Consider the following 15030-nt stretch of genomic DNA (forward strand, 5'->3'; position numbering starts at 1 on the left):
GCAAAACTTCCTTCCTCTCAAGTAAGAAGAGAACAAAAATGGTAATTTTTATCCCCAATATTGTTAGTGTAGTATTCATCAACTTCAGCAGGCATTGGATTGGCTGAGGTGAGTTGAAGACATAAGTGTGTCAGTTATGGAAATTGATAGCAGTAAACCACATGGCTCCTGTAGTCTGTTGAAGTATATCCTAAACACCCACAATTATTATTCCCTAATCAATCCTTATATATTTTCTCTGCAATAAATGACAATTCATCAATGAAGTGTATCAATGAAGGCTGGCAAATTTCACCCCATATGGAAAAGCAAGACAAATGGCCCAATTATATATCATCTCAAAGTACAATTAGTCAGCATAATGCTTCAAAACTTCATAGATAATCCAAGTGCAGCCTAGAGGGCAATTTACCAGCTTTTTCCCCTACCAATGATCCTGTATCATATCACCTAATTGGAGCTACCAATGATACAAGATAGTCCAGCTATTTACAAGCCGCCAAATCTCCTTATCTCCAGGCATTTTGAGAAAGTTGCTTCAATCGCCACCAGGCAGACTGGTAATTAGAGCTGTAGAACTTAACTAAGGTTTATTCACTGGGTTTAGGTATCCTGTAGCAATTAAGATATATTGCAATGGCACCCATAGAAAAGCTGGAAGTCGCCTTAGCCAACTAATAGCTGCCTACATTCCTAAATACAGTCCCCTGTAACCAATGAACTATGGGTGGATCTGTGCATGATGTCAAAAGCCCTCATGTGTCCTAGTAAAGGAAAACTCAGAAGTTGGTAAGTTATTATGCTGTGTTCATCTATAATCACAAATGTTCCAGGGTATGTAAAAAATTGAGCCATTGTGGCGTTAAATATTCAAAATCAACACAAGAAAAACAATGCATTGTCAGCGTATATTTTCCATGTTCTAAAATTAGCAGATTCATAGTGTCAGATGTGGGTGATTGAATTCTTAGCATGTAAACCAGAATGTGAAGAGTACAGGTACATAAACAGGAATATTTGTGTCTGCAGGAATGATATTACAATATTTTGGATTGCACTGGACAATGACAATGTCTTTATAATTAGTGACTAATCACTAGCTGGCTGCAAAGAAAATATTGCTAAGTTTGGAGAGCATGAAATTAAAAAAACATATACAATAAATCTAAATCGTTGCTGCGCTATACCACAAAAGAATCTTTAGGCAAAGCTTACACCTAGACACAAGCCAAATGATCAATTCTAATAATGTCCACAGTCTGAATTGCCCTAGAATGTATCACAGCTTGCCCACATATTCTATATTTCCAGTGTTGCCACCACATCACAGTCATAAGGGCAAAAGCAGAAGCATTTGACTCCCAGGATTAGATTTGTTTTTAAACTAGCTACAAGGATGCTGAAGCCCTGGTTATAAAGGGAATTCTTACATCGCAGGTAGAACTATGTAGATAACATCTCCCCCCATTTCCAGCACTAGTACTGTGTAAATCCAAAAAACAGTGTTAATACATCCATTTAAAACTGACGAAACAGCATGTTTGTTAATAGTCCATAAAAGTTTTCCATGATTTCTAACTCTCTTTCCTTTTTTTGTATAAATTGTCATTCTATATTAGTGTTTCCAAGAACCACCACATTTTCTGCTTCAGAGGATTCCCAGTTCCACATACATTAGGTCTTAAAGTGTTATTATTCCGGATGGTGTTTATTTTTTAATTGAGATTGATATTGTTTCTGTAAATGTAACTGATGTAACAAAACTAGGGATGTCTTCTGTGTTGTTGTGCTTCTTCATGTAGCATATGAATAAAAACTCCAGACCTTCCACTGTTGTTGTTTTGAAGCATCCAAAATGTTGATGGGAGAGATGGGATACTGTGCTTTCATATTCTGTTAAGTTCTTCGTTTAATACACAAAACACACAACAGGGCGTTAAAAATGATTAATGAAGTGTTGAGAGAAAGGAACTGACTATAAGAGTAAGGATCTGTGGGCTGAAGACAACTCAAGTTTTGTTCTCTTCGAACATGTCAAGTGAAGGTTCGATGGTTGATAGTTCTGTCTCATAACCAAGGCTCCTCGGAGATAGAGAATTGCGATGAAAGAAGAGGCTACCTGGAACAACCAAAAATGAAAATATAATTAGCTTATGAATTTCCCATTGCAATGCCTAATCAAATATACATTTCCAAAGCCATCAAAATGCCTCAGGTCACCACTGCCAGTAGAATGCTAGCACTTCTATAGGGAAGATGCTATACAATACTAATAACATTTTAAAATGTCAAAAGCCTCTGCAAGTGTCAGAGTAAAAATGCACATGTACCAGTCAGTATCCAGATAATCTAAAGTGAAGACTAAAATTGACAAAGAAACAAAGGTTGGAATACAGCACTCAGTTGTGAAATGGTGCACGAGCCAGGGTACCACCAAGTCCTTCAATAAATCCAAAATAAAGAAGCAGACGCTCAGCCCTCAATAGTAAGGTGAGTTGCTTTCACAATAAAATCGAGTAGGGAAATAGTTGGCTCCAATTACAGCCAAACCAAATTTGTCGCTAGGAACCAGTGACAATTCCATTGGTTGCTTTGGTGATAAGACATAATTTATAAAGCTTGCACCAGAATTACATTTTTTACACCCCCAAAGTCAGGCTGAACTGTATTAATAAACCACTTACGTATTGTAACAGTTAATTTTAAAATAAAAAAAAATACAGACATATTAAAAACCTCTAAAAGGATGTAATCTTAGTTTGAAAAAGGCAGTGCTTTATTAAGCACAGTGTCAGCCACTGAAGAAATGTACATTGCTTTTCCCACACTCAGTGACAGCTCCGTCTAAACTTAACACTGATATGTGATCCTGGTTCAGAGTAAAGGTGATTATAGATTTAGTGATGACTATGAGACAAAACAGAATATCTCAGACTTTAAGAACTAAAGTGTTGTGTGTGGCTGCGCATTTGCAGCTGTCAGCCACACCTACAACATTGCAAAAAACCCAAGTTACATCTCAGACTCTACAGGCCTCAGTTACCATGTTAAGTGTGAAAGTTCATGACAGTACAATTAGAAAAGGACTGAACAAGAACTCTTTGGAAGGGTCGCCAGGAGCAAGCATCTTCTCTCTAAAAAAAAAGACATAGCAGCACGGTTTGCAAAGTTGCATCTGAACAAACTACAAGACTTCTGGAACAATGTCCTTTGGACAGATGAGACCAAGCTTTGGCCATAATGCACAGAGCCACGTTTGTCGAAAACCAAACACAGCATTTCAACACAAACACCTCATACCAATTGTGAACCAAGGTGGTGGAGGGGGTGATGATTTGGGATTGTTTTGCAGCCTTACTTGAGTCGACCATGAACACCTGAGTATACTAAAGAATTTTAGAGTCAAATATGAGGCTATCTTTACGACAGCTAAAACTTGGCCAAAGTTGGGTCATGCAACAGAATGGTTGATTCTGAGCCAATGATTCCAAGCACACCAGCAAATCTACAACAGAATGGCTCAAAAGGAAAATAATCAAGGTATTGTCCAGGCCTCAACCCCATTGAAATGCTGTGGCAGGACCTTAACAGAGATGTGCATAAACCAATGCCCAAAAACTTCAGTGAACTGAAGCAACATTGCAAAGAAGAATGGGCCAACATTCCTACATACATGACATTCCTAAGTCATACAGAAAATGATTACTACAGTAAAACAGTTATTGCTGCTAAAGGTGGTTCTACAATCTATTGAACCATAGGGTGTACTTAGTTTTTCACACATGGCTTCTCCATATTGGCTTTATTTTTGTTGAATAAACCATGACGCATTCTTGATCATCTGAGGTTGTATTAACCTTTTTTTTTTACCTGCTAAGGAAAAGATCATTGTTATGTTGTGAAATGTTAAACCACAGAATTCAAAGAGGGTGTACTTTCTTTTTCACTCAACTGTATACACTATATGAACAAAAGTATTGGGATACCTGACTATTACACTAACAAGGACTTTTATGACATTCCATTCTAAATACACAGACACTAATATGTAGTTGGTCCCCCCTTTGCTACAACAGTTTCCACTCTTCTGGGAAGGCTTTTCAAAATATGTTTCTGTGGGAGTTTTTGCCCATTTATCCATTAGAGCATTTATGAGGTCAGGCACTGATGTTGGACGAGAAGGGCTGGGCTCGCAATCTCTGCTCCAATTCATTCCAAAGGTGCTTGATGGGGTTGAGGTCAGGGCTCTGTGCGGGCCAGTCAAGTTCGTCCACACCAGTCTCATCCAACCATGTCTTTATGGGCCTTGCTTTGTGCACTGGAGCACATGCTGGAATGGAAAATGGTCCTCCCAAACTGTTCCCACAAAATATAGCATTGTCCAAATTGTCTTGGCATGCTAAAGCATTAAGATTTCCCTTCACTGGAAGTAACGGCCCCATACCATTATCCCTCCTTCACCAAGCTTTACATTTGGCACAATACAATCAGGCAGGTAATGTTCTCCTGGCATCCACCAAACCCAGACTCCTGAACAAAGAAGTGGGATTCCTTACTCCACAGAACACGTTTCCACTGCTCCAGAGTCCAGTTGCGGTGTGCTTTATATCACTCGATCCAGGGCCGGACTGGGACTGAAAAGCAGCCCTGGAAAAATTTGGAGACCAGCCCCATATAGTTTATCTCACGGTCGCACTCTTTAACCACACGCACCCCTTATACACACCCGACTCACACTATTCGCCATTCTTTTTATCTCATTATTTGTATTAAAATGCCAGAAAGCAAAAGTGTTAAAAGGCCCTAATAAATTAAATACATTACACATAATGGGATCAAAACATTTACTACTGCGAACATTTTAGATGAAAAAGTTCAGTGGAACAAAACACTGATCACATTATTCTTCACGATATTCTGGTAAGAAACTTTTGTTTCTTTATTAATTCATGTAGACTATTTTTTTCATATTTAATAAAAGCTATGATTGAGACATGTTTTTTTTTCCCTCAATAGTAAGGTGAGTTGCTTTCACAATAAAATCGAGTAGGGAAATAGTTGGCTCCAATTACAGCCAAACCAAATTTGTCGCTAGGAACCAGTGACAATTCCATTGGTTGCTTTGGTGATAAGACATAATTTATAAAGCTTGCACCAGAATTACATTTTTTACACCCCCAAAGTCAGGCTGAACTGTATTAATAAACCACTTACGTATTGTAACAGTTAATTTTAAAATAAAAAAAAATACAGACATATTAAAAACCTCTAAAAGGATGTAATCTAAGTGTGAAAAAGGCAGTGCTTTATTAAGCACAGTGTCAGCCACTGAAGAAATGTACATTGCTTTTCCCACATTCAGTGACAGCTCCGTCTAAACTTAACACTGATATACGATCCTGGTTCAGAGTAAAGGTGATTATAGATTTAGTGATGACTATGAGACAAAACAGAATATCTCAGACTTTAAGAGCTAAAGTGTTGTGTGTGGCTGCGCATTTGCAGCTGTCAGCCACACCTACAACATTGCAAAAAACCCAAGTTACATCTCAGACTCTACAGGCCTCAGTTACCATGTTAAGTGTGAAAGTTCATGACAGTACAATTAGAAAAGGACTGAACAAGAACTCTTTGGAAGGGTCGCCAGGAGCAAGCATCTTCTCTCTAAAAAAAAAGACATAGCAGCACGGTTTGCAAAGTTGCATCTGAACAAACTACAAGACTTCTGGAACAATGTCCTTTGGACAGATGAGACCAAGCTTTGGCCATAATGCACAGAGCCACGTTTGTCGAAAACCAAACACAGCATTTCAACACAAACACCTCATACCAATTGTGAACCAAGGTGGTGGAGGGGGTGATGATTTGGGATTGTTTTGCAGCCTTACTTGAGTCGACCATGAACACCTGAGTATACTAAAGAATTTTAGAGTCAAATATGAGGCTATCTTTACGACAGCTAAACCTTGGCCAAAGTTGGGTCATGCAACAGAATGGTTGATTCTGAGCCAATGATTCCAAGCACACCAGCAAATCTACAACAGAATGGCTCAAAAGGAAAATAATCAAGGTATTGTCCAGGCCTCAACCCCATTGAAATGCTGTGGCAGGACCTTAACAGAGATGTGCATAAACCAATGCCCAAAAACTTCAGTGAACTGAAGCAACATTGCAAAGAAGAATGGGCCAACATTCCTACATACATGACATTCCTAAGTCATACAGAAAATGATTACTACAGTAAAACAGTTGTTGCTGCTAAAGGTGGTTCTACAATCTATTGAACCATAGGGTGTACTTAGTTTTTCACACATGGCTTCTCCATATTGGCTTTATTTTTGTTGAATAAACCATGACGCATTCTTGATCATCTGAGGTTGTATTAACCTTTTTTTTTACCTGCTAAGGAAAAGATCATTGTTATGTTGTGAAATGTTAAACCACAGAATTCAAAGAGGGTGTACTTTCTTTTTCACTCAACTGTATACACTATATGAACAAAAGTATTGGGATACCTGACTATTACACTAACAAGGACTTTTATGACATTCCATTCTAAATACACAGACACTAATATGTAGTTGGTCCCCCCTTTGCTACAACAGTTTCCACTCTTCTGGGAAGGCTTTTCAAAATATGTTTCTGTGGGAGTTTTTGCCCATTTATCCATTAGAGCATTTATGAGGTCAGGCACTGATGTTGGACGAGAAGGGCTGGGCTCGCAATCTCTGCTCCAATTCATTCCAAAGGTGCTTGATGGGGTTGAGGTCAGGGCTCTGTGCGGGCCAGTCAAGTTCGTCCACACCAGTCTCATCCAACCATGTCTTTATGGGCCTTGCTTTGTGCACTGGAGCACATGCTGGAATGGAAAATGGTCCTCCCAAACTGTTCCCACAAAATATAGCATTGTCCAAATTGTCTTGGCATGCTAAAGCATTAAGATTTCCCTTCACTGGAAGTAACGGCCCCATACCATTATCCCTCCTTCACCAAGCTTTACATTTGGCACAATACAATCAGGCAGGTAATGTTCTCCTGGCATCCACCAAACCCAGACTCCTGAACAAAGAAGTGGGATTCCTTACTCCACAGAACACGTTTCCACTGCTCCAGAGTCCAGTTGCGGTGTGCTTTATATCACTCGATCCAGGGCCGGACTGGGACTGAAAAGCAGCCCTGGAAAAATTTGGAGACCAGCCCCATATAGTTTATCTCACGGTCGCGCTCTTTAACCACACGCACCCCTTATACACACCCGACTCACACTATTCGCCATTCTTTTTATCTCATTATTTGTATTAAAATGCCAGAAAGCAAAAGTGTTAAAAGGCCCTAATAAATTAAATACATTACACATAATGGGATCAAAACATTTACTACTGCGAACATTTTAGATGAAAAAGTTCAGTGGAACAAAACACTGATCACATTATTCTTCACGATATTCTGGTAAGAAACTTTTGTTTCTTTATTAATTCATGTAGACTATTTTTTCATATTTAATATAAGCTATGATTGAGACATGTTTTTTTTTCCTTTTATTTGCCAACCTACCCCCGAGTTATGCACATCTGCCCCCAGGCTTGCCACTCTGCCCCCCTGATATGCCTTCTAACCCCCTATATGCCACTCTGCCTCCAGAAATGCCTTATACCCCCTATATGCCACTCTGTCCCATGATATGCCTTCTAACCCCCTATATGCCACTCTGCCATATAGGGGTCAAAAGGCATATCATGGGACAGAGCGGCATATAGGGGTATAAGGCATTTCTGGAGGCAGAGTGGCATAAAGGGGGTTAAAAGGAATATCATGGGGCACTCTGCCTCCAGAAAAGCCTTATGCCCCCCTATATGCCACTCTGCCTCCCCGATATGCTTTGTACCCTCCTATATGCCACTCTGCCCCATGATATGCCTTTTAATCCCCTATATGCCACTCTGCCTCCCTGATATGCCTCAATCCTCCTATATGCCCCTCTGCCCCGTGATATGCCTTTTAACCCCCCTTTTGCCACTATACCTCCAGATATGCCTTTTGACCTCCTATATGTCACTCTGCATCCAGAAATGGCTTATACCCCTATATGCCACTCTGTCTCATGATATGCCTTCTAACCTTCTATATGCCACTCTGCCATATAGGGGGTTAAAAGGCATATCATGGGACAGAGTGGCATATAGGGGGGTATAGGCATTTCTGGAGGCAGAGTGGCATAAAGGGGGTTAGAAGGCATATCATGGGGCACTCTGCCTCCAGAAAAGCCTTATGTTCCCTATATGCCACTCTGCCCCATCATATGCCTTTTAATCCCCTATATGTCACTCTGCATCCAGAAATGCTTTATACCCCTATATGCCACTCTGCCATATAGGGGGTTAAAAGGCATATCATGGGACAGAGTGGCATATAGGGGGGTATAAGGCATTTCTGGAGGCAGAGTGGCATAAAGGGGGTTAAAAGGCATATCATGGGGCACTCTGTCTCCAGAAAAGCCTTATGCCCCCCTATATGCAACTCTGTCCCATGATATGCCTTTTAACCCCCATATGCCACTCTGCCTCCCTGATATGCCTCAACCCTCCTATATGCCCCTCTGCCCCGTGATATGCCTTTAACCCCCTTTTTGCCACTATACCTCCAGATATGCCTTTTGACCTCCTATATGTCACTCTGCATCCAGAAATGCCTTATACCCCTATATGCCACTCTGTCCCATGATATGCCTTTTAACCCCCTATATGGCAGAGTGGCATATAGGGGGTTAGAAGGCATATCATGGGACAGAGTGGCATATATGGGTATAAGGCATTTCTGGAGGCAGAGTGGCATAAAGGGGGTTAAAAGGCATATCATGGGGCACTCTGCCTCCAAAAAAGCCTTATGTTCCCCTATATGCCACTCTGTCCCATCATATGCCTTTTAATCCCCTATATGTCACTCTGCATCCAGAAATGCCTTATACCCATATATGCCATATATACCAGCTTAGCATATTAAATTAAGAAAAAAGTATTATAGTAGCGCCGGCCGGCCGCATCAGCACCCAGCGGCCGCTCAGGTCCCAGCCCGCCCCTGGTCCCAGCCCACGGACCTGCCGGCCCACCGGGAAATTTCCCGGTATCCCGGTGGGCCAGTCCGGCCCTGACTCGATCCGACGCTTAAAATTGTTCTCGGTGATGTGAGGATTGCATGCAGCTGCTCAGAAATGGAAACCCATTCCATGAAGCCCTGGCACACAGGAGAAGCTGGGAACTCTGCTGTTTTTGAAGGGAAAAGGTGGTCACACCTTTAGATTCTTTTTCTGTTCACTTACTTTGGATTTTGTTAAATCATAAAAAAAAACATTACTTTACAGCATTTTTTCCACATCTGCCTTAAGCTTTTTCACAGTACTATCTATACACATATCCAAGTGGGCTTGCAAAATAAATACATTAACCTTTTTTTTTTTTTTTTTTTTTCTGTTTAGTTATTTTGAATATGCTTTTAACACTACCATACATCCTACCTGTCATGGAAATTATTACAATATTTGACAAGTGTTGAACATTAGAACGAGGGACACTCCAGTCATCATATGCACGTTAATACATACATAAAAGGATAGACCTTGTCTGCCCTTTTTCCCACTTACAAAGGCATAGAGGGATACAGCAGAACCTCCTCGAGCCACTTTCCTCACCCCCAGCTCCTTGGCTTGCAGAAGATGTCTTCCTGCTTGCCACTGCACACATACATTATACTGACCACCTGCCAGCTCCAGTCCTGGCTTGTGTAAGAGTGGCATCAGAAAAATCATCCCCAGTATCACTGAACGCCCAAACTGCCCTTCCCAGACATAATACTTTAGTCATGTAAAATTAAGCCTCATCCACAATTTTTCTGCTTAAAATGCTTTATTGCTGAGACACAAAAGCAGGCATTTTTAGATTGTTACAATAGAAACTTAATAAGCTTCCTAGATTTTGTTTTTATGTGATTAAACCCTAACAGTAAAGGAGAAATACACCTGCCAACGTTTACTTCCTTAAGGTAATACATATTGCAACTGTATTTTTTTGTTTGTTATTGGAACAGCACCTTTAAAACATAGATCATTTGTGGGTTTTCCTTAAACGTAACCTCATATGTTTTGTAACTTACAGTCTGTAAAAGAACAAGAACACTAGAGAAACCCAGGCAGAAAAAAGTCTGTGACAAGTAACCTTTAATTCCACAGAGGGAGCTCTCGTTACACAGTACAAGGCTATAAAAGATTGGATTACAAACCCATCAGCATTTATTTGATCAGGATCTTAATGCAGTAATATTTAAGCTGGATATTGTTCACTCCATTACATCATTACACTTCCATTAGAGATCATAGGAATTAAAACCATCAGCTAAGTATGTCATCTGTACATAAATTGCGTACATGTCCCTAATGCTATTCAGATGTCTAGAACAGGGCAAGAAACCAGGGACGCTCTGTCAGTTTGGAACTATACAACCGTCATCAATTTGCCAGAATTATGTGAAACAGAACAAGGCAACGCCTCATCCTGTATATCAGGCATGTCCAAAGTCCGGCCCGAGGGCCAATTGCGGCCCGCGTTCTGGACTGATAAGGCCCCACAGATAAGTTGCCGAAATATAGATCAGTTTTTTTTATATTAAAGGCAGAGTGATTTAACACCTGTTTAGATTTGTCATCCAAGTCACAAAATGAAAAGTATGCCGTTTTCAATAAACGTTGCATAAAATAGTTAATTTGCATTTAATTTTAATGGTTCAAAGAATGTCAGGCAAAATGGTCGGCCCTCGCACATGTTCACTTCATCAAATCTGGCACTCTTCGAAAAAAGTTTGGACATGCCTGCTGTATATCCACCTGTGTTATATGTTAAGGGCCCTTGCACCCAAGGTTTTGAGGATGCATGGCCAAAGGGAAAATCACATTTTGGGAGCAACTTTATCATATATTAAAAATCCCTTATGTCCGGTAGATCATGTATGGGCAGGGTCTCCTCTAGCACATTCTTTAGAATATTACAGATCACAGCGAGGAGGGCGGATAGTACAACTACTACTCCAATATGTGTGACTATTGCTAGTTGGGAGCAGAGGTCTTGAAGCCCCTGGTGGACAGGGATGTACAGTTGATGTGAATCTGGTGGCTGTGTCCCAAAATATATAACAGTGGTACATTATGTCTCATTCACCTCAAATAACATAGCTTTCTTTCTAATATCATGCCTTATTTTGGTGGAAACTGCACATTATTCACATAACATTTTAGCTATAAAACAATTAAAACTTTTGCTTTAAAAATATATCCACCGTTACCATTACCAACTCGCACTGTAGAGAAGTTAATTTCTGTGGCGCATTCTCACACTGTGTCATCGGGAATTTAATTAGAAAATTGTTCTGCGGTGTTTTTCTTATAATTTGTAATGTCATTAGTGCTATAATGAGAGGAATGCTTAAGTCTAGATTTTAGGAAATATATGGGCTCCCTGTATTAAATCCCTGCTGTGTGATATTTTGTACATTTTTGTCATTAGTTCGAGGTTCCCTCTTCAAAAAAAGGTATTAGCCCAAGAGAAAATGTTGATATCTTTTAGTTAGCCAACAAAGAAAAATATGTTAAGTCACACAAGCTTTCAAGTCAGAGGCCTCTTCTCCAGAGTCTGCATGTCATCTATCAATAGAGGCTACCCAAGCCATACTCCACAGATATGGACTGGATTAAAAATCTATTCATTAGTGCAATTTAATCACACTTTAGTGTGTCATTCAATCTGAAGAACCGACCTAAGTGGTGTCAAAAATGTACGTGACTCTTAATATTTTTCTATGTTACGGTGTCACTTTCCACCAGGGCTTCTTTATCACTATGGTAGACCTCAGAGGTGTTTCCTTCAACAACGGGATCCTAACCTCAAAGTTACACATATATCTGAGACATAAAAAGTATATATGGCATGAACACTCCTGCCATCATATGTTCTCATGATAGCTGAGACGTCCCATTACATTTTTGTGAAGTTCCCCCTTGCAAATGCATGAGGGGGATTCTCGCCTCTTTGTTTAAACTTATCAACTAGGGACAAATCATGACCCTAGTCCAAGTGTAACACTTATTTCCAAATCACACCACTTGGAGTCTAATGCAAAGAGGCATGCATTCAAAATTTGTATCAGGAAAAAATCCACCCAAACACCATTTACAGGAAATTCCTTTAATTATAGATTTACATATTTATTGGTGCTTTGGCACTATTGGCGTGCAAATTAAGAAAAATAGACGTATTTAAGCAACTTGTAAAAATAATTTTCCTTATCTTCTCGTTTCAGGTAAAGCCACTTCAGGACCATTCCACTCTATAAAATAAGCAGAAAAACACATAAGAAAAAAAAGATGCATAATAGACAAATCTAATCCATTTAATGACTCGGCCCATAGACGCTCATCTTCGATGACAATAGTCTAACTTTTCTGAATAAATTCACGAGGGCTTATTAGTGATTTTTCTGTCTAAAAGTTTTTTTGGTTTCATAATTAAGTAAGATGGGTTATGATAAACAATACACCCCTCTGCTCCCCACAGAAATATAACATGTTTGGTTATATTGGCTGACTTATATACAATATCAGGTATGGCAGGGCCGGCCTTTGGGGTGTGCGACCTGTGCGTCCGCACAGGGCGCCACCCTCCAGGGGGCGCCGCCGCGGGGTCCGCCGCCGCCGCGGGGTCCGCCGCGGGGTCCGCCGCGGGGTCCGACGCCGCCGACGCCGCGGAGTCCGACGCCACCATAGCTACCGCTGCCGCCAGCAGCGTACCTAGCGGGTGGGGGGGGGGCGGTCCGCACCGGGTGCCGCTCATCAGGGGGGCACCCGGCACCCCTCCAGAGACGGACAGTAATGTCCGCCGCTGGAGGAGCAGGCTCGCAAGGGAGCGGTATCGGAGGTCTTTAACAGACCTCCGGCTCCCTTGAGTGATTTTAAGCCGGTTCAAGGATCTCCCTTGAACCCGGCTTAAAATCACTCAAGGGAGCCGGAGGTCTGTTAAAGACCTCCGATACCGCTCCCTTGTGATCCGCGCGGCAACAGCTGCTGTGCGCCGGGGTTTGTTGTCAGATCCCGGCGCACAACACTGAAGCCGCGCCCACCGCTGTCCGTGGCCTCTGACCCGGAAGAAGACAGAAGAACTGAAGAAGAGGAGCGAAGAGAAGGAAAAGGAGCTGTAAGGAGAAAAGAGGAAAGGTAGGAAAGCATTCAGTGAGAGTGAGAGTGGATTGGTATATGTGTGGATTGGTGTATGTGTGGATTAGTGTATGTGTGGATTGGTATATGTGTGGATTAGTGTATGTGTGGATTGGTATGTGTGTGGATTGGTATATATGTGTGGATTAGTGTATATGTGTGAATTGGTTAGTGTGGATTGGTATATATGTGTGGATTAGTGTATATGTGTGGATTGGTATATGTGTGGATTAGTGTATATGTGTGGATTGGTATATGTGTGGATTAGTGTATGTGTGGATTGGTATATGTGTGGATTGGTATATGTGTGGATTGGTATATGTGTGGATTGGTATGTGTGTGGATTGGTATGTGTGTGGATTGGTAAGTGTGGATTGGTATATATGTGTGGATTAGTGTATATGTGTGGATTGGTATATATGTGTGGATTGGTATACGTGTGGATTGGTATACGTGTGGATTGGTATATGTGTGGATTGGTATATGTGTGTGGATTGGTATGTGTGTGGATTGGTGTATATGTGTGGATTGGTATGCGTGTGGATTGGTATGCGTGTGGATTGGTATGCGTGTGGATTGGTATGCGTGTGGATTAGTATATGTGTGGATTGGTAAGTGTGTGAGAGTGATGGGTGTTATGCTGTACCATTTCCAATGTCTTTTTCATGATCTAATTATGCTCTAAAAGTACATCATAACTCCCATCACTCTATACTGTTCCATACAGTGGCACAGCTGGGAGGCAGAGGCCTTGCACCCCCACCGCAGGACTCCTGAAAGGTAAGTGAACTTCAAAGAGGGAAAGGGTAGATAGTTAGGAGGGGGTAGATAGGGAGAAGGGAGTGAGACAGGGGAAAGGGGGTAGATAGGACAGAAGAGAGTGAGAAGGGGTATATAGGGCAATCATACTCCTATCATGCTAAGTCTGCGAGTACATCCTGGAATCTGGGTATGCCTGGGCATGATAGGAATGTGATTGCTGTTAATTATATATATATATATATATATATATATATATATATATAATATTGTTATTTAATAGTTTTGTCCTATTTTGGTGTGTCACTTACTTTAAATAAAAGTGTTAGATTTTTTTTATGGTGTGGGGGGCGTCATATTCGGTTTTGGCCAGGTAAATGCACTTTCGGTTTCAGTCCAGAATTCGTTTTGGTGCATCCCTACTACTAAGCCAGACAATGAAGTGGTAGGCCTACACCACATCAATGTTTGGCGTAGTATATAGTGATTGGGGTTTTGTTACAAGTTTTTATTCCTTTCTTTTTTTGGGATGGGGGGGCGCCAGAGGAGTAGTCCGCACAGGGCGCCAGAACACCTAAGGCCGGCTCTGAGGTATGGTTACGTTGTAGACCTATTTGATAAGATTTTGACCAAATTATGGAAACAGAACCCTTAATGTCTATTACAAGAAAAAATGTTAAGTATAATATGAATACATGGGGAAAAATCTATATTTTTTACTAGAAGTACATGCTGAGTCCTCCATATTCTACTCTGCAGGGGTGGCTCCTGGGTACAGTATTTCTTCTGCCTCCCCCATCTCCTTACTTCCTCTTCCTCCCACCACTAACCCTGGGCTCACCCCTAAACCCCTAGAATCACACCCTGACACACACACACATGCTACCACCATACACTAACATAACATTCCTAACATTATATGCTGACACACACTCACAACATACACTAATACAGATGTTCTAACACTAAAGAGTAACACACATTAATGCTAACACCATACATTCACACAAAAAGTTGGT

The 15030-nt window shown here is 41.0% G+C and overlaps 1 protein-coding gene across 3 annotated transcripts in view; it reads right to left on the reverse strand.

Annotated features, from left to right (window-relative positions):
- Positions 1 to 889: 889 nt before the first annotated feature.
- Positions 890 to 15030, reverse strand: part of RNF130 (ring finger protein 130) — a 95608-nt gene continuing 81467 nt past the window's right edge. For 2 of the 3 annotated variants that reach the window (XM_053463616.1, XM_053463614.1), the window contains one exon: positions 12212 to 12369. In XM_053463616.1, coding sequence (XP_053319591.1) covers positions 12354 to 12369 — 16 coding nt within the window. In that variant the 3' untranslated portion in view covers positions 12212 to 12353. Of the gene's footprint in view, positions 2120 to 12211; positions 12370 to 15030 lie in introns of those variants that run through there. The other variant, XM_053463615.1, reaches the window with a different exon arrangement.

This window comes from Spea bombifrons, chromosome 4, assembly GCF_027358695.1.
Source record: "Spea bombifrons isolate aSpeBom1 chromosome 4, aSpeBom1.2.pri, whole genome shotgun sequence".
NCBI classification, from domain to species: Eukaryota; Metazoa; Chordata; class Amphibia; order Anura; family Pelobatidae; genus Spea; species Spea bombifrons.